This window comes from Megalops cyprinoides, chromosome 17, assembly GCF_013368585.1.
Source record: "Megalops cyprinoides isolate fMegCyp1 chromosome 17, fMegCyp1.pri, whole genome shotgun sequence".
In the NCBI taxonomy this organism is placed as follows: Eukaryota; Metazoa; Chordata; class Actinopteri; order Elopiformes; family Megalopidae; genus Megalops; species Megalops cyprinoides.
In genome coordinates, this window is record NC_050599.1 from 10,457,315 (window position 1) to 10,478,356 (window position 21,042).

Consider the following 21,042-nt stretch of genomic DNA (forward strand, 5'->3'; position numbering starts at 1 on the left):
TCTCCAGCTGTGTGTTGTTTTTATAATTGAAGTACGTCTGATCACTCACAAATGTTCCTTTTCCATTCTGTGTGACATTATGCAGTGACTGAAGCTAAACATGTCTTGCCCTCTTCAAATCCACAATAGCAGTTAATTTCTGTTATATTACAACCATACAACGGCACAGCTGATTAACACATGTATAGTATGTTTTCAATTAAAATCTAAGATTAGTGTTAGTCCTGGGCTAGGGTATATAAACACGATTGTGTGATGTTGACATATTCCCCACATTTTTAAAATTTTATTTTAAATTTTATGCAGTGCTTCATTTGTTTGTTTATGAACTATTTATTACAAGAAAGAATGAACTATATAAAATAGTTGTAACAAGACCATAAAAGCAGGAATTAAATAATACTGTTTTGTGGTTAAAAATAGCCTACAATTAATCCGTTTGTTTTTCATCTTGCGCTTATTTGACTTACTGACTTTAACTTAAATTATATTTCGCGTCCGGAAGGAACTTAGGGGATCATGGGTAATGGCCATATATAATATCAAATATCCTTCTCAAATGTGTCTATTTCATTATTGGTATTATGTTGAGAAAACAACCGTAATTTTTACAGCCAAATTACGTCTCTTATTGGAAGTGGTCATCTGGTGTTTTTACAGTCTATGACTTGTTTTATAAAATGGGACGCCTGTATTTTTGTTCGTTTTATGTTTTTATTTTCTCGGGAATTTGGTATTGTTATAAGAAGTAGATGCATTAATTTTAAGATCGCTGATGGAAAATGATTTTTAGTTTAAAGCCGTGCTCGGAAAAGCCTACATCCCGTATTGTCTTTCTCCTGCAGATGGTATCGAAATACATCCATTTTTTGTAAGGATTAGGCAAAACTGATTCAGCATACAGGCTAACTTTAACTCATTTGTACGTAAAAAAAAAAGACCACGGTTTGGATATGCGCTCCTGCCAGCGCCGCTGTGTTCTGTGCTACCAAGCGGTAATCAACAGTTGAGCTTTGAGCGAAGACAGAAAAGTGGCCAGCAAAGAAGATGATGATCTTATTGCACAGGGCTTTGAGTGGCTCTTTCGGGGCGCCGTGGTGAATTCTCAATCCTTAGCGGACCTGCACATGCGTCAGCCAGTGACAGCAGGCTGGCTGGGAAGGGGAGGAGGAGAAAGAGGAGGCTGCAGCTAAAAGAGCCCGAGGATACATGCCACACATTAGATATCCACTGAAAGACGTGAGCTGTTGACGGGGTGACCCCTGAATGCAAGTCATCTTGCTATAAACAGAGGGGTGTGGAAAGCCATTGGTCCGAGTGGAACTTGTTTACTATTCTCCTCCGCTGGTTTATTTAAATAAACTTTGGTGATTTGGAGCGGCTTCTGCTATAGCTACCGCCGCGTGTGCCGCTTTTGCCGCTGGACTCTGTCACAGAACTTAACGGAGGGACAAAACAGGTTTCCGTTGTACCTGACTTTTTAACAAGGGGCAACACTGGTAGAGAGTGAGAAAGAAAGACAAAAACGAAACGAGTGAAACCCTTCTAACACTGGACAGTGAGTGGGAGCACTCGATAACTTCATTTCACTGTGTGCGTTACCAAAAGATCGTAAAGACTTTCAGACGCGCAAAGGATACTAACTTGGTTCATCCGAAATGGCAGGACAGTGAAGGTAAGGCCGGTTTTACTGTGGTTTATTAAAACTGTTTGTCTCGATCATTTTTATTTAGTGAGATTCTGTATGCAGTTGAAAGACAGGAGTTCTGTGTTCTCCATGATTCGGAATGAGTATTTTTATAGGTGTAGTTCGGCAGGAGCACAGTGTTTGACTTGATGTCCAAACGGTTTGCACAATTCACGAAGTTGCTACTTAATTGCTCTAATTGTAAAGTTTTTGACAAATCAAACCACTATAATTGTGTTTAGTAAATCGTGATATTTGCTTAATTAAAAAAATAATTGGTTGAAAAGAACAATTATAGTGTGGATGTGTTAGCAATCGGTGTTGCATCCAGTGAAATTTCTATTAATTTATTTAGTAAAAAGTATTTATTAGAAAATATTTTTGTCTCTAATTTGCTTTCCTTATGTGTATAATTGATCAGCATGGAGGTACCTTAACTTCGTTGTAACTTAATGTCTATACTAAAGCGGCGTAATGTAAATATAAATTTCGTTACTGTTATCATTAGTGGAATATCATTATAGTTAATGACATAATTATTATTGTAGGCCTAATTGTTTGAAAAATAGCTTACGACTATTAGTAGTAGCTTCATAAATATTTTTCATTCAATTATATTTCTTAGAAATGTTTCTGTTTCTTTGCATTTTTGAATTTTGATAGTCTAGCAGTTAGAATTTAACTAGATCTATGATCTTACTCTCAGTGGCCCGAACAGTGAAAAACTGAAGTTTTAAGAATTATGGAAAATCACTTATACTGCTGAATGCAGCACCGCTGAATGTCCTTTCTGTTCATTTGATTACCTTTTATGTGGTCTAATCATTTGAACCAGAACCTGAAGGTTTATGGTGTTACAATGATCACCAAAATACTAATATATTGATAATTTGTTTCTGCTTTAAATATTTAGTGCTGTTGGTTGGGGTTTGTGGACTTTTTTCACGCTGACTTGATTAGCATCTTCAAATGCAGAAAATATATGCATATTTAATTGAAAGAATTTCCATCTGAGATCAAAATTGTGCATTTTGACTGTTGTAAAAGCCATATATTGCTTTGATTTAATTAAAAAGAGATATATTATAATCTGCCTCTACACATTCCCAAATATTGCTGTCAATAGGTTTCAACATGAATGCTATTGTTTATTTACAAAGGAACATTCCCAGCTACGCATGACAAGTATTTTACGGTAAGTTGGCGGGGAGGCGTGCAACTTTGCTTATTTTTTATGCTCTAAAATTAGTTCAAGTTTAGGTAACCTGTTGGAAAGCAATGCTGTTGAGGTGCGCCGTTGTTAACCCTGCACCCGTTTGGATTCAGTCTGATTTTAAAAAGAGAAAAGCAGGATGTTTGTCAGCATTCTGCCCAGTGCTGTGTGGTCATTTCAGGGCCAGGGTCTGTGTTGCTTTGGGGATCTCCAGGCAGGCGGGTTTGAAAAATCATCACCTCTAATGCGACCGCGTTGCATTTGTCCGTGCCATGTGCGGTGTCAGATGTCAAACTGCAGATGGGTTTGGTTATTATCTGAACTACACTGGCATTTTTGTCCTTCTGCAATAGTGCAGTGCAATAGTTGTTTTATTTTCATCGTAAAAAGAAGGTGGTGTAAAAAGGAGATAGCAATGTTATGGTCACTGTCGAAAGAAATCAGATGGAGAGCGGAGTGGTAGACCGTTATTTCATATTCTAAAAATTAATTCAGTCCAATAAGATATTTTTTGTTTTTTTATGTTTTGTTTTGTTTTTTTACAAGAAAATTAGGAGAGATCCATATCACACAATTTTCAAATAATGCTGCTTGTTGAAACAGTTGTTGCAACAATGGATCTCTTATCTCATCACCGCACATCAGCTTCAAGAGTTCCCTCATATGCCTACTTTAATAAAGCCTCGTGGTTTTATTTTGAATTTCAGCCGAACTCAGATTGCATCAAATGGATGATCTGAGATGAAGATTGGTGGAATGTTCAAAACGAATCCATATGCACTGAGGTTTCGTTCAAGCTCGGACTGTGAGAGGAGACGTTCAGTGAAAGTGCGGTACTTACGGGCTTGTTGGTGCATCCTCCGACACTAAGTTTGTTAAAGAGTAACCCTAGCTGCACACATCGCTATGGAGAAGCAATAGAGCCATGTCTGCTGGATAGGCACCACATCTGTGCATGGAACAAGGGGAAACCAGAATGACTATATATGTGAGTTAGATTTGATAAGTCATATGCACTTATACTGAGACCAGGTCCAATGCTAATGCTGTCGAAGGCATGTCATTTTGTTTTGGCCAAGCACAGCTGGTGCATATAAACGCTACACCAGGAGAGAAAAGGGAACAATTAAATCACACTCAGATGCATCCCCTCCTTGTTTTTCCCTCCTGGGTAATGTACCTCTTGGATGATTGTGACACACATGGTGGAAAAATATGTATTTTTTCATTCCATAAGTGATTTTGATAAGTTATTCTTAATGTTAAACAGTAGAATATTTGGATTGGACTGTTAACCACCATTCGTATGTTCAGTATTGTAATTGCAAGTAGATCATTTCAGAATGTGTTTTGGTGTATGCCTCTGCTCACTACCTGTCTTTGACATTTACAGTGGTATCTGCGATTTAAAATACATGTGTTCCTTGAAAAAATACTGAAATACTTATGGTACAATATTGCACATAACATTTAAAATCACTTAATGTTATGCGGTTCTTAACAGTAATGTCTGGCTGTAAAATTAAAATTGACTTTTGACAATGCATTTTTAATGGGTTAAGCACTTAAGTCAAATCACTGTTTCTTCCATTGTATATGCTGTTCAAAGAAATGCTTCTGAAAATGCCAGTGTCATTTCAAGTATCTTAGTGCAGGAACTCCTAACTTTTATTTAAACAAAGAAAGAGACATTTAGAAGTTAATTCGTCTGTTAGTTTGGATTTTTTAAATGCTAATGGTGGAACAATGTGCTAAAGAGCTTTAGGTAAAGTGTGTTGTGGAGCAGGCACTAGAGACCACTAGTAGTAGCACTAACAGCTGAAGAGTAAGTGAAAAAGACACCAACCACAGAACTGACCACTGGCGTGGCCAGGTCAGTGCTAATGGAGTGGACCTCTTAACCTCCTGGCTATTTCACTGCGGGAGCGGATGCTGGTCTTGGGGTTGAGGGGTGATGGATGTGCGTGGACAGAAATGGGAAGGAGGTCGCGGAGATGGCTTCAGCTGTTTTGCAGTGGGGGGTCAACAAAGCAGGCCCCTCTTGGAGGACACCGCCCCCTGGCCACTATCTTTAGTACCCCTTACTTGTATACTTACGGCTAGGAAATGTAGATGAATTAACATATTCTGCATATACCCATATATACATCATTCTGCACATATATTCTGCAAATATATTCAAATGTCAATTTTGACCGTTCTTGTTTAATCAAGTGTAATCAAATATTAACCAGGTAATGTGTCTCTTGTGGAAAACAAACTTTACACCTTACACTGTTATCTCCCACATCATTATATAAAGTAAAATCAGTACCTTAATCAAATTGAACAGAGCCCAAAAAGACTTCAAAACGTTAGACAGTTAATAACGCCCTGATACAAGTGTACACAGTGTGGGTATTGGAGACACTAACAGGTACTTATTTAGGAAAAACTACGTGAATGTGTCCCAAAACTTCACAATTTCATTTTTGACTAAGTGATGCATGCAAACCTTGCAAACATTGTAAAATAAAGCAATCTTTATTTATAGTTAAGTTGAAAATTTTATGTTTACATCATGGCTGTTTGAGCAGTCATTACAATGTTGTGGCAAGTCAGGGAAATGCACAGGAAGTGCTGAACAAAATGTATTTGAATTTAATACGTTTCTAATATGTTTTAATGAGATTTGCCTGCCCAGTTTTATTTCCCTCTTAACCTGTCCAGACAGCGTTTTCAGACACGTAGCCTTCCAGGGACGCCACTCTTTCCAGACAGCACCAGAAGTTGTGGGAATTTCCTCGATTTTCTTTAGGGACTTGTGTGCTTGGCCGTTCGAGCACAGAGCGAGTGCAAGTGCACGAAAGAGAGAGAGAGGGGGGCGGGGGGGGGGGGGGGGCTGTAAGGAGGCAAGGCAAGAGTTAAAAAGGATCAAAGCATGGGTCTGGCTATTTTCTCAGAGGCTGTATCTTGTTGAAATGGACAAGAGTAGGCTTTGCAAAAAAAAAAAAAAGTCCACGCTGCTGGTGATATAAGTGACAAGCTTGTAAAAATTCAGAAAAGCGTGAAACACCTACATAAAAGTGCCGTTTGTAATAGGAGCCGGAGGGGGTTGCATCATGTGACCCATTCCCTGACACTTTAACAGTTAAGTACTGCTTCTGATGTGGTCCCAGCAGGGTGATAGTAATCAAAAGCACAACTGCGCAAAGATGGAAAAATGACTCCACCTCTTAACAAAGGTCTCAAAAAATGGCTCGTTTTGAAGGCTTTGTTGCTGCTTTAAAATCTGGATATGGAATGGAAAATAATTAGCATCAGTTTTGGTGCTTTAATGTTATAGGTATTGATAGCAATAAATTCATGTTGGTAACACTGGGGTTAATGGACAGTTTGCATGGATTTACTTTATTTTCTTGTGGGTCTTTTCTGCTAAATTGTAGCGGAACCCTTGTGGTGGCAACTGTTTGTTTTGGTGATGTACTTGCCTTTCTGAAGGAGTGACTAATAACTTCGGCGCTAATCCTTCTGGAGACAATTTACAGATTAGTCTGTCCAGCGCATCCACACCAACAACAACATGGTGCATATTTAATCACAAATCCCATTGCTGCACAGATAGTCTTACGTGTAATTGATTAATTGGTTAATTGTGCATGCAGTCGACTTGAAGTGATCCCACTTTAATTTCATTTTGGATACACCTCATGTTTAGTTGTTTAGCTGTTGTTTTTGAATGAGAACATAGTATGCCACTGTACTTATGGTGTCTGTTGCTGTCTGTTAATCCCCGGTGGGTAGGAATGTTGCTTTTTTCCCAAATAAACAAAGAGCTCTGTACCACCCTGGAATGCAGCAGTTTAATCAAAGGTGAACCCAAAAAGCTGCACACTTATTCAACACCAAGTGGGTTTGTTTACGCAGCTATTAGATGCCAGCTGTGTGAAATTTTCAGTCTTGTTGAAGATTTACTGTTATAATTAGTTCCTCAAAAACAGAGTGAGGAATTTTAATAAGTACCTGCTGTCACTCCTGGGCTTCAGGGTCCCTGCCAATGAGTTGCAAGTCAGTTGCAAGTCGGCCACATGCTTCGGGACTTTGAAACGTATGGACCAAGAAATGTATATAGCCTATTAGTAAATAGGCTGTTGTTGTATGGTGACAGGCATTTAATTGGACTGCTATGGGACTTTATCCTTAATTTTGAGTGATTTAAGTAAATACAAAGTTTTCCAGTTCTTACCTACCATCCTCAGTGATTGCTGACATTTATGATGATGCGTGAGAAGTGAAGAACAGATCACCATAGAATAAAACCAAATGCTCCACAGTGTCTAAAAACAGAAACAATGTTTTGAAACAGGGCACATCAGTGCCCACATGAGTCTTGGATGTGTCAGTTCACTAACAGCCACTATGGTTAAATGCTGTAAAGGTTCATGCAGACCTCAGCAAGCCAGTGGTTTTACCCAGGCTGCGCCTTGTTAACAGTCTTGTGGTGAAATCATCCACAGACCACCGTAGTGACCTCTGCAATTCCACCAGGCAGTGGGGGAGGATAGGGGAGTGGGGTTGGGGTGTAGTCCTCTTGAGTTTTGTCTATAGCTGTGATTAAGCATCTAGTCATGGCAACTGGTTTTGGTGTTTCTGTCCCGCAGAATTTTTTTAGTCTGCCCAACGAGAACAGCATGGCCAAATTTACAGTACATAGTGTACTTAATTTAAAGACAGTTTTTGAATGATGCATTTTAATGTTTCTTTGTTGAAAGAAATTTTTGTCTCAGGCTTTTGAGAAACATCACCCACTTAAGTTCGCAAATGACATAACGGTTCATTACATTTAACTGCTACCCAAATATTATTTCAGATTGGCTCAACGATGGCTAATTTTACTACCAGATTTATATGTTGTGTGTTTTGCTGGAATATGTCTAATTATGTTTTAGTAATCCTTTAGGAGCAGTAAATTGAGTCACTTTGAAACTGATAACGTAATACAACAAAAAAATTGGCCAAGTGACTTTTGGACTGGAGGCCCCAGATCAGTTGCTGGTGTTGAGTGTGGGTGGGAGGTAGGGAGGTATATTTTTACCCCTGCTGAGACAAGTTGGCTACTTTCAGCCAACGTGTTTCTTATTTGCACAGTCTAATCTGAGCATTTCTGTTGCTTTTTATCATCTCTTATTTGCATATAATAACATCGTGTTATAAGACAAGTAACGTGTAATTTTGTAAACATTGGTAAGAAAAGAGATAGATATTATACCATGCAACTTTAATATAATAAATTGTATCCACTATGTAATTGGTAATCAAATGAATCAAATTGTCAGATTAGAAGAAGAAAGATAATGATAAAAAAGAAAAATTGTATGACTTTATTTACGCTAGAAATTTGAAAAAGTTTGTGGCATATTGTTTTTTGCCCTGTCACTTGACGTTTTGTCCAGTCCATGAATATAACTTTGGTCCTAGTTACTGTTAATTTGGGTTTGTGAAAGTTTACATGAATATTAAAAATGTATTATCAATGCTTTTCTTCTTTTCCCATATTACATTTTTTCAGCATTATTCTGTGTTTTTGAAAAAAAAATTGTAATGTTTAGCCAGCTAAAAAGGTGATCAACATGGTATTAGTGCAAACACCCCATCTGGGGTAGCTGTAACTCAGATTGAGGAAATGAGAAAAGTAACAGTGCTGTTTTCACTGCAAAAGAGCCCCCTATGCTGACATAATGCAGCACCACGTGGCTGTACTGCTCCAAATAGAGATGAGGGTGTGACCACCTGCTGGCCAATCACTGGAAAGTGACATTCAAGAACAGTGTAGTGAACAGTGGCCATGATTGGCTGGACATTACATGACACTCACCAAAACAAGTGAGCTTGAACACTGTTCGTGTTTGAATTGATATTCTGCTGATGGTTACTGTGTACATTGTCTTTTTTAATACAGTATCCTAATCGTCATGTTTATTACAATGTGCACTTCAAACCCATAATTAAATACAAGAAGTTTTACATGTACACATGTAAGAATACAAAAAACTACTTTTACTAGTTTTACCTGAAGACAGACGTTTGTCATAAATCTGTTCTATCTGTTATCTTGTCAAAAATCATGAAGTTTTTAAGATCATACACTAATTCAGGTAGGGATAGCAGTTTTTCCTCAATACACAGACGTACAGCTTGAAATAGATGCTTTATTATGTGTGCTTGCTGTACATCCACCACTCTTCCACCATTTTTCATTGATTTTTTGTTACATCAACAGTATGATTGTAATGGTAATGTCTCACCATTTGAATCACATTTCATGAATATTCAAATCATTATTGTAAGCATGCTCTACTCACATTCTAACCTTATATACAAAATCAATCTGATGCCTGTATACTTTTAGATTTCCCCCCCTAATTAGACTTCATGTTCCAGTTAAATCACAATCACATTTTAGTTTTTTTTTTGTACATTTTATTGTAAAGGGTCCTTTCACAATCTACAAGCATTCCAACCATATTCCCAAAAAACACAGTGTCCCTATACACCATTGGGGCTGGAGCCCTTAATAGCAACTATGTAGAATGTGTAATTGGAATGTGGTGTTTTTAGGGGTACCCCATGTGGTTATGTTTGGCCCCCATTTAATTGCTGCTTAGCTGTAATTATGTAAGCTCTGCAGTCTATCAGTAGTGATTGTCCATTTATGTAACTTTTTTCCCTTTTTTAAGCTCTGCGTTTTAGTATACAAAAATGTGACACAGTCATGCTCCCTTTGTGTTACAGAAGTAGGCCAACTGACAACAAATTTGCAAGTACGCAAGTATAAATATACAGTATCTCTGCAGTAAGCTAGCCAGAATAAAGCGAGACCGTCTGTTATTTGAATGAACTTTTTTGTGGAGTGATGGCTCTCAACCTTTAGGTCTGCATCAGGACACTGCGAATCAGATTGCTGGACAGGATAGTGTTGACAGGTGGGTAGAGTAAAATTACAGTTCTGGGAGGTAACGTATTCCCTGACGTGGTCATTTATGCCCCAGGTCTAATGTCCTTTCTTCTTCCATGATGACCAAGCTGTATGTATTGTAATATTGTAAGAGCTACTAATTTAGCAGGAAAAACAATATTGATACATTCTCTGTTGGTATCATTATACCAGCGTAGAGGGTAAAGCACAGATGTTTGGCTTCCTGAAAACAAGTAATTCTTTTGATGTGTCTTATTTTAGTTTGCAAGGTAAATGATATAGCTGAACCAGAAAGGAAAGTTTGAGGACAAACTTTAGGTTGGCTTGAAAAACCCTTACATGGTAGTAGTTAGTAGTTACAAGCATTACAAGTAAGGTCGATTGTGACATCAGCTGTATGTGATGTAATGTTAAGATTCTGAACATTCTAAGTTAGTCAATGGGAAATTTTTCGTGTGTGACTTTAATTTGGCGTTTTCCGATTTAAGTAGAGAAGATATATACATAGTTAAAATAAAGTTTGTTGGAGTAACATTAAGTGTTGCATGCAAAACAATATATTGGTGGCATTAGTGTTAGCCAATACAGTTTGGTCGCAGCAAGTTTAAAACAATGCAGGTGACATAATTTGTGTTTTGTAGCACTGTTGAAGTAGATAGTTAACTGAGTAATTTGTTCTAATAAACAGTTTCCTGTTCATTACATTTTTAAACAATATGCATCACACAAAGAGCGTAAATACTATCAGTGGTGTTTCAGAATTCCTGTTCTTTTCTCAGTTTTTCAACTTAAATTAAACTTGTCCTGCGTGATGTTGAATGCAATTTGTAGTTATTCTGCTCTATGAGTCACCAGCATTCTCAACTATTTTATCTGCACCAACAATGCCACATTTTAAATGTCAAGACACAGCAATGCAAATAAAACCAAAGCAAAGAAGTGATCCTTGCACAATTTAATGCTAACAGGCGTAAAACAGAGAGTAAATAAGTGACACTAGTGGCATTTTTCTGCATTGGTTTTTGTGTTGGAGGAAGGGAAATTGGTAATTGCCCAAGATCAGGCCTCAGAAGTGAAATCATCTGAAATTCCACAGCAATATTGATTTTGTCAGCACTTCATTGTGTTTATTTTCTTTGAACAGCAAAGTTCAAAGTAGTTCATGAGAGAAGTAATTAATGAATTGTAGATAGTGAAAACATCTAGCAAGTATAGCCACAGATAACATTGATCATGTCATTACTTAAGTATTTGCAGAAAGTCAAAACTATATCATATCATATCAAAACATCCATTTTTTGCTGTTATATTTGCATTTTCATATTGGCTACAGTTATGGACTATTTGCATCCTGCACTATACCATGTAATCAGTTCTGGATTTCCAGTCTTCTGTAGTTTCAGAGGAGGTATATGTAATGGAAACACAAATCTCCTCCTCAGAAAGGGAAGACACGATATAGCTACTGCTGAAGTCACTGACTGTCTGTGGTTTTTTGGCTTTACCAGGCATGAAAAAATATTACATACATTGATACCTTACTGGAACCACTCCAGTAATATGCTCTATGAACTCTTTTTGGCAGTGAAACCTTCTGCTAGCCTATAAAAATATAGGAAGTTACCAATGGGGTGCTTTAAAGTTCTCTCAAGGTTTGACTGCAGAAATCAGAAATGTGCTTTGAATTATAAAGCAGCAGCTATATGTTCAAATGTAAAAAAAGCTGAACAGAACATTGGCACCAATAGCAATACCACTGAGGAAACACACACTCACACTGCCTTCTGTGCCATCTCTGGCGGGAGTATGTTTTGTGTGCATGTGTGTGCGTACGTGAGTCTATTTGTGCGTGTATGTGTGGGCATGCGCGCATGTGTTTGTGTCAGTCAGTGTATGTGTGTCTGTGTGTGTGTGTGTGTGTGTGTCTGTGTCTGTGTGCATATCCTTCAGAACGAGGCACCTCTCAGCAGATGATTTGAGTTTGTAGCCCAGCTGCAGCAGCCTCCCTCACGACTTGAGCGTGTCCCTGCGGTCAGGGAGGGCCTGATGGGAGTGGGAGGAGACCACTTTAAGTTTCTTGTTTTTTGTTTTTTTCTAGTTAATGTTAACGTGATGTAATGTGGCTTTTGCGGGGTATCCCTCTGTGTGTTTTTAGTCTGTGAAAACCTGCGCTTAAATGTTGGAGAGCACATTTCAACATTTCACAGGTATGTCCTTAAAACTGGTATAGAGACCAATACAGGGTGGACATACAGTTATTTCAGATGTCCCATCTACAGCAAACCATAACAGAAATTTTCACTGTGTAGCCACTCAGTGTCATTTGAGACTATGTTGATATGGTACCCTATGTTTCCATTTATTTTGATAGCTTATTGACATTTAGACATGGTATCATTTGCTTGGATTTCCTCACAGTAACTGTTTTCACCGGGCAAAGACAAGATACATCGTAGTGGGGCTTTCTTGCCAGAATTAGAGGACTGTTCACATGACTTGCCACTGCAGTCTGAACTCTGATGCAGTTGGACTAAGAAGGTGTTGAGAGTGAGAGAGAGAGATTACTGAGAGTTTAAATTATTTTTTAACCCCTCACCTTCACATAAACAACAGACCCAAATTATATAGACATATCAGTGAGTGTGCAATAATGCCAGTGACCATGCCATGTAAGATTTTTTTAATCACTGTAATAATTTTTTAATAAGTGAATATGAGAGTGTTGAGAGTGTAAGTTGATTATTTGTATTAGACAAGTAGGAGTTGATTCTGTAGATGAGAACTTAAACAGTCAGGAAGAGATGGCATGGATTCAGTTAAAACCACCAAACCTTCTTTTGGGAAAAAGTCACTTTGTCCTAATTAAGATTAATATGTCTAATTTGTAGAGGGTTTTTTACTGTTACCGAATAGCATTTCCACTAAGGCCAACTTGTCAGTTTTGATGAAATCCAGGGAGATAGTATATTCATTTAACCATTTATTTGTTTTTGTGGCAGACTGCATTGTTCAGTCTGATTTACAGAATATTAGATATTGTGCTACTTACAGAATCATTCATTGTATTATCATCTATCTCCTTTATATCCAACTCTTTCTTTTTACAGGAAAATGAAATAGCTTTTAAACCATGAGAACTGCTTTACAAGCTGGAGAGTCTTATTTTTATAACAGTTCATTTCACTAGAGCTGGATCCGTTTAAATGCAGCTGGGAGAGAAAAAAAATCTGTTTTGATTATCATTTCTGTTCTGTTTTTTTTCCAATTTAAAACCGCAGTGAAGGCTTTGAAATACTGCATATCAAAATAATAAGAATGAACCCAGCGCACTGACTGTCACAGTGACTTGAGGAGTCAAACATCAGTTTGTGGAGACATGAACCACATAGCTGATGGTTTCCATACTCACACACGCACACACACACCTCCTGCACTGTATGTGACCACAGGTCTGGACCATGGTCAAAGGACAAGAAAGTTAGCTGTGTAATAAAGTATGACATTTTGTGGAATATCACTCTTTCCTCCTTTGATTAATTTCCTCTCAAATGCAATTGCAGTTAGATGATCAAAGGGTCATACATTCAACAATCTAAAAGCACTCTTCATTGGTGCTTAAATGACAGTTGCCAACGAGCAACATATGTGAGTTAGAGCTATACCTCTTTGGTGAGCTGTGACACTCAACAACAGAAAAATTCCTTGCAAAAATGGCCAGTTTTCCAATAAGCAGTTCATGAAAGGGATGACTGCAAAAAATGTTGTCAATCAAGTGTTAATGGAAGCTGGCAGCAGCAGTCCCTCAACTAAAGATGGCCTCCAGGGGATCCTATTTTTCTAACATCATTCCAGCGTATTTCAGCTCGTATTGAAACAGACTGTGTTTCTGTCATTTATGCTAAAATGTAAGGCTGGGCTCATTTTTTAAACTGAAGCCTAGCAGCTGTATAGAGGGATGCAATCAAGCCTTATGTTAAGTCTGAGCAAATATGATATCATTGTTAAAATCTTATACACCAACTGCATTGCATGACCAGTTATATGCATGTGATGTTGGATATTTTTTATGGTGTTTCAGACAGTGCATCTTTATAGTGTATATCATCTTTGTCTGTTAACATTTTATGTCTAATGTCTCCATTTTGGTCTTATTATTGGTCTCAGCGCTGAGATGAAACAGTTTTTTGAAACAGCATGTTCCCAGTCTGATACGTCCTAGGACGTTTACCACACTAATGGCTGCTGAAGTATAATTACATTACATTTGCTGAGCAGACACTTTTATCTTGAGCAGGTTACATGGCTCATAATTTTTAATTATTGTCCATTTATAGAAGCTAGACCATTACTGAGGCAATTCAGACTCACATCAGTAGCCTGCCCAGGAATTAAATACCTGTGGGTTATGAGCCCTGCTCCTTACCACTGCACCACACTGCTACCAGCAGGTATTTTTCCTGCTGTTCAGTGGTGCAGTAATAGAGCAATCTGTGTAGAGGGCTGCAGCCCTTTACACAACAGGTCTCATTCTTTTCTGCTTTTCATGTGGGGAAAAAAAGCAGCAGAGAACACAGATGTGAGGTAACTAGAACAAATTGTGAATTGTGAATTGTGAACTTGTGTGCTAATGGCTTCTCTCTTTGTTGCAGGTGAAGCAGACGCACAGCGATTCACATGTTTCAGAGCCTTCCAACTCCAGGTAACGGCCTTCAAAATGAAGCTTGAACATAAAAAACAGAATTATGCATTAATGTGATCTGATTTCAGGGTAGAAACCTACAGGGATAGTGTCCATTTTGTGAGTAGTGGCTCTGGATTGAGTAAGTGCGTGGAGGGGGATTATTGAGATGTACTCTTCGGCAGCGTGCTAATGCAATGTTCTGGTTGTGTCTTCCTGCGTCGGTTTTTAACCATACATAATGTGGAGATGGGGGCTCAGCACTGGCGCTGCGTGTAAAAGTGATACTGTAGCAGGCACGCTTATTATTAAGCAAGAATATCCACTGTAAAGGGTGAATTCTGCAGTTTGATATTCTTTGTTTATTCAGTAGGTTGGAGCCTGTTGCTCTTGGATTTAAGTGTATTAGGATCGATGCAGTTGGAATGGGTGTAGAGCAGCAGGGAAGTTATTAGAAGGGGTGTGGATACTTTGTCAGGAGAATTCCTGAAGTGACATTCAGTATCAGCAAATTCTTCAGACTCACGCTGGCCTGGTTTCTGCAAAGGGAAAGAGCATGGACAGGGTACATGTGAAGGGTACCGGTTTACTGCTCATTGCAGCCCTTCATTTAAAAACTCCCACGTCTCACTGAATGTGAAGCTCTACAACACACTCTGATCAAAGTGAACTGCATAAACTAAAAAAAGGAAAATGAGCAAATAGATAAATGTTGTGTTGATTTGGTGTCCCCCCCCCCGACCGACCGACCCCAGGTCTCCACTCCTGAGCTCTCAGCCAGAGCGAGAGAGAGGATCAGAGTGTGACTGACTTGCATGTGAGATCTTTCATATCCTGTCTTTGCGGGGCTCCTATCTGGTTTGGACCGGTTGGAGAGAGGTCCTGGGAATGTGTCGATTGCCTCATCAGGCTCAGGCACCTCAGTGAAACCTCATCTCGCGGTCACTGGCCGGAGAGGCAGGCCCGGCTGGATCTGGCCTGAGAGACCCCAGCAGCTCAACCAGACCCCCCCACCCCCCCACACCCCCACAGGGGAAGCAGCCCATGGGTCAAGCACTCCCCGAAAAACAATGAGTTTATTCAGCATGCAGAGCACATAAACCTGCCAGAGCCTCAATATCATCTTCCAGGAAAATAAGATGGTGCGTGTTGTGACAGGAGGGGTTCACCACTCCCAGTGTTCCAGGAGTTCTCCTGTAGTTCTGATCTGTGAATGATGAGCTATCTTGGTCCTGTCCCAATGCGCTCCCCCAGTAACAATGCCTGGGTCAAAGGGCACACACATGTTCCATATCAAGCCTTCTCTATACTGTGAAAGGTACTGACTTACTTGCATCGGAAGAATTTGCTTATTTTGTGTATGCACACAATAAATTGGTAACACAAAAACTATAATTTGAACACTGGACTACATTATTTTTTAAAAACACTTTGCCATACTGAAATCGCATTCCACCATGTAAAACAATGGCCGAATATGTGAAAACGTTGTAATAAAATATTGCACAGGAAAACAGGAGGGAAATTGCAATAAATTGTGGATGGGGCCTTAGAGATGAACATGTTTCATTTCCTGCTGTTGAGGAGAAAAAGAGACACTGCTTCCTTGGAGAAAAATAAATGAGTAGAAGTAGACATTGTCTTCATCTGCAAAAGTCGTATCAATTTTCCAGCAAAAGGTCAACTGATCATGCATACAGTATGCTGGTTAGCGTCTGAGATATTCTTAAGTATTAAGATCTATCGGGTTGTGTATCCTCCCATGCTTTTATTGCTCATTTTTAATTACCTATTTATGTATTTATTGCCTTTTTGTATGTATAGAATATTTTAAATTCTATGAAATAGATTGCGTATGTGCTACTTTTAAAGCACAGTCCTTACTATTGTTTTTTTTTTTCAGTGCCTCGTTATTCTCACTGGCATACAGTTACAAAACACAGCTCCAGTTCAGAAACATTTAAGGCAGCTGTGTTATCTTTAAGCCCGCTCGAAGCTCTCACTTCTAAATACCCCATTTATATTTGTCAGTCCAACCTGAAAGTGAGTTGAAGTCATCTGTGAAGATGTTATCGCTTCCTCCTTCACCATCAACAGATTGGCTTCACATCTACGGCAGCGTAGTCACACAACTGTGATCCGGTATCTTTTGTTTTAACTTGGGAAGGGCCTGCCCTTTGATCTGCAGCTCCCCCCAACCAACCCCCCCCCCCCCAAACTACCCTTGTACCCCATCATCTTAAGGCTTTCAAGCACAGCAGAGAAGATTGCTAGTGAGGCCTCTCCTCAGCCAGTCTCCTTTTGTTTTGGGAAATGTCACAATGCAGCCTAACAAAGAATTTTGTTTTCCAGACTCCAGACTCCTGTCAGAATACCCGCACAAAGTGCTACATCACCTCATTAGCGCTGTGAAGTCTTAAGTCTCTTACATATGCTTAGGCTACTGGTTTAGAGTAAAATACTGCCATTCTGCTATTTTTTCTACCTACAGAAATGAGTAGAAAAAGGGCTAATTGTACATTAAGGCAATATGAATTACTGTGTTACTAACACAGACTTTTTGGGGGGTTGGTTGTTTCCTAAAGAGAAACAAAGTTATTGTTATGACTGTGGCACAAAGCTTTGTGGTAAATTGAATTACCTTTAAATAATGAATTTCTAAATCTAAAATGATTAAGGACTGAGTCTGAAGAGGTTGTAAGGGATTTTTAATCCTTCCATGGCATTTTATTCTTGGGAAAAGGGGTGACATGAAAATGAAACAATGTATGTTTATCGTTGTAATTTGTAATTGAATGCCTTTGATGTATCTACATTGTCATGTCAATATATTTATTTTTGTCAATTGTAAAAAAACAAATTTAATTTATTAATGGACTGCAGATGTTATATGCTTTACTTTTATATTTTATCATATTACAATATTTTATCATAAAATTTTATTATTAATGTGGCCATAAGGAAAATTCTGTGTTCTAAATTTTGATAAGCTGTGAATGAAAAGTAGATTTAGACTTACATTGCCACTGATCCACTTTAGCTGTAGGTCGGTTATCCCTGAGGTGACCCTGAGGGGTTTCCATGCTCAGTTGACCCAGGCAGACAGTATTTTGGCCAACAGTATGATAGCTTGATAGTCTGTCTGGAGCTCAAATGAAGAGGTTGTAGACATATACATCCTGACTAAAATAAACACAACAATCATATACACATACTGGGTAAAGTGAGGAATGCAATGACGTGAAGCACAGTGAAAGAAAAATGAAATAAACTTTTTTGCTGTGGTCTCTCCAAAAGAGGAGTAGCAATGGCACAGGTAATTGGATTCCCTTCTCCATAGTAAATGTAGTGAGCAGCAACACAAATTCGGCGTGTTCTCTCTCATTAATTGACAAGCATAGTGTAAGTGTGTGTAGGTGGCACCAGAAAACCTTACAGATGCTCTAGGAACAGCAGTTGGTGAGAAGCAATTTATTGGGCGATGTTAGAACAGTACATGCGGTATACATCCGGGGAGGATCAGTAAACAGTGTGTATAGGTGTCATTCTACACCTTTCTGCATTAAATATAACACCCTAGCATATTTAATTTCAAGGCATAAAAAACACAGGACTGTGTGGTTCATCACACTGGATAACAGTTCCTTCAAGTCCCCTCATGTTAGATTATGGCAAGTGGCTCTTCCTAGGCTGTGTGATAATCAGGGTTTTTTGGTTTACATGTCTACTGCAAATCTGTTGCCTGAATTATGTGAGCCAGTACTGTGTCTGAATACAGGATCAAGGAGCCTTGAATCATAAGATGAAGAGTTTTGTTGTAGCCAAGAACTCTTAACATTGAGGTCAGGACATTAAGACCTTACTTCAGTCTAACAGCAATGCATCCCCTTCACTTTGAGTTATGAATTAAGGATTTCTATCTTTTTGTGCACTATTATTTTATTTTCCATGACTGTGGTTTCCAAGCTTATGACATTGTGTAGGTATCAAAAATGCTGACCTAGCATTGCACATTTTATTAGAAAATACAAATATCTCAGCAGTCTGTAAGCCCTACATGCTTATTCTGTTGCATTTTTGTATTGCGTGTGGAACAAACTCTAGAATCTTAACATGCTGGCTGAAATTAAGTTTTTCTTGGAACAAAGTTTTTTTTGCAATAAAGAGATGTAGAGTGCAAGTGTCAAGGAACACATCTTGAGGTTGGAAACTACAGATGCTAAGTTAGCAGTTTTTGCTTTGCGGTAAAATAATAAGTCTTAAAATAATATTCTGGGACTTAGAAAAATCACTCTTGACAGGTGACCAGTGGTTTAACGTTATTTATTATTTTGTTTTCAGGTCTATGGAAATGCAGGACTTAGCTAGTCCTCATAATCGAGTCGGCAGTAGTGACACCTCTGGCTCCAAACTGGACAAGTCCAATCTCAGTGGTACTTCAATTACATCCAATGGAACCGGAGGTAAGAGAGCTGTCTCTGCTGATCCTGCTGCTGCTTCATCAGCTGTGATGAGATGGTTTTCCGTTGCATACTCTTCAGCTGCTCGCCCATGTGACCCATTAGAAATAATTTCCCCCAGCTTTTCATCAGAGAGGCAGTGGAGCATCATGGGAATTGAGATCTTACACGAGCACGAGAAGCATCACTCTTAGATAGCACCATCAGACTTGTCTTTCAGCAGCCCCCCCCCCACACACACACACACCAAAACCCTCAAGCCTTTGAAGAAGTTCAAACCCTTTGTAGTCTCACTATATTATTTTTAAAACCTGCACTTAAATAAACCTCTGCAAATGTATGTAAACAGTGCATATAGCGTGGCAATTCTCTCAAAACTACTTGGCTGGCTTCGTCAGATTTTGACTCGATGCCCAGATCTAACTGGAAACTATTTCCATCAAAAAAACAATATTAAAGCATCATTTTCTTTCTTATGTCAACACCAGCGAGATCTTTCTTTTCTTCTTTCTTGACAAAAAATTATTCAAACTAAGCTGTTTCCACTTAGATTAAATACACATGGAAAGTGAATCAAATGATGTTATCTCAAAGTCCATGTGGCTGCACCTCAATCTTATTTAATTTAGTCACAATGCAAGCTTTTTATATTTAAAATATACAAACATATTTGATTTTATTTATTTTCTATCAATCGGATGGATAATTTTTACTACCATGTTTACTATTAGGTCATTGATATTTTCACAGATCAGTCATGGAAAAAAGAGGTTATATATCTGTATTTTTTTACATAGTAACCATTTAAAACAAAATACAAATCATAACAACTGTAGAATGTATTAAATCATTGAAGATTAAAAAAGACATAATGATTTTAACAGTGCTGCATAGAAGTTGACTACGGAAGTGCCAAAACAACTACATATTCCACATTCTTTTCACAAACGTCATTAAACTCATTGGCAAGTCAGTGTTCCTTTTTTCCAGTCTTTGACGACTAATTCATCATATTTTGTGTTTTCTCCATTTTTCTTTTTAATCCAGTACAATCTTCAGGTTTTTTTTACATAGTTTTTCGATGACTACAATCACATATTACTAATCTGGCTCAATTGTGTCCTTATGACAGCTTTAAATTAATCCATATCAGTTATGCCTACACTAACAGTACAGATACACATGTGGTGGTACATAGGTATACTTTTTTATTTCTTACATTTCAGAAAGTATCCATATTATGTACATATTTGGAAAATATTTAAAGAAGTCATCTGAACAAAAAGCAAATAAAATGCCCCTCTGATTTTACTAGTTGTTCATAATTGAAAAGACTTTTATACCTGCCAGGAGTCCTACTCTGGCCCCACCTTTTGCTCTCCTGGTCAAAGTCAATGGAGCTGCAGTCATAGTGAGCAAGCATTTTGCTGTGCAAGCAAAGCGTGGATACTGGGAATATGACACCTCTGCCCTGAATGTTGCTGGTTACACAGAAGTACCTGAACAGGAAATCATTCTGAATAAAAAGCTCTCGCCTAGTTAGCTTTGGCCTGGTTCATGCGTCTGGGACTGTTGGCCTCCCAGTTGTGTTCTTGCTGTTTATCTGTATCGCCCAGTTTGCTGGGTTTATTTATAAAATGTATTTATTTATGAGTTTATTACGTAATGTGAAAGTGGGTCAGGTCTACCTTTGGCTTATCTGCCTGGACCAGCACCAGTTCAGTTTATTTATGGCCGCCTGACAGACGGCACCAGGAAGACAGGAGACTGCTTTAAGAGTTCGCAGATCTTATGAATGCCGATACAGCATGTAGAACACTTTAAAGAGGGCGTGCCCTAATACCAGCTAGAGCTGGCTTATTACAGCTTTGCATCTGAGTAACACATGCAGCTGTACAGTGTGTGATACTACATTGGTCAGTGCACTGATCCCACAATATTAAATAGATGTTCAAGAATCTGCTTCACTCAATGAAATCAATATGTGCTGTCAAAGGCTGTAAGGGAGGGCTGTAATTTTTCTTGCTCAGCAATCCTACTGTATAGGCA

The 21,042-nt window shown here is 38.5% G+C and overlaps 1 protein-coding gene across 9 annotated transcripts in view; it reads left to right on the plus strand.

Annotated features, from left to right (window-relative positions):
• eya4 (EYA transcriptional coactivator and phosphatase 4) overlaps nt 1-21,042 on the plus strand; it is a 62,229-nt gene that overhangs the window by 17,011 nt on the left and 24,176 nt on the right. For 5 of the 9 annotated variants that reach the window (XM_036550005.1, XM_036550003.1, XM_036550006.1 and 2 more), the window contains exons 1-3: nt 1,239-1,675; nt 14,505-14,554; nt 18,875-18,996. In XM_036550005.1, the coding sequence (XP_036405898.1) occupies nt 18,879-18,996 (118 nt within the window). In that variant the 5' untranslated portion in view covers nt 1,239-1,675; nt 14,505-14,554; nt 18,875-18,878. Of the gene's footprint in view, nt 1-1,238; nt 1,676-14,504; nt 14,555-18,874; nt 18,997-21,042 lie in introns of those variants that run through there. The other 4 variants (XM_036550004.1, XM_036550011.1, XM_036550010.1 and 1 more) reach the window with 1 other exon arrangement.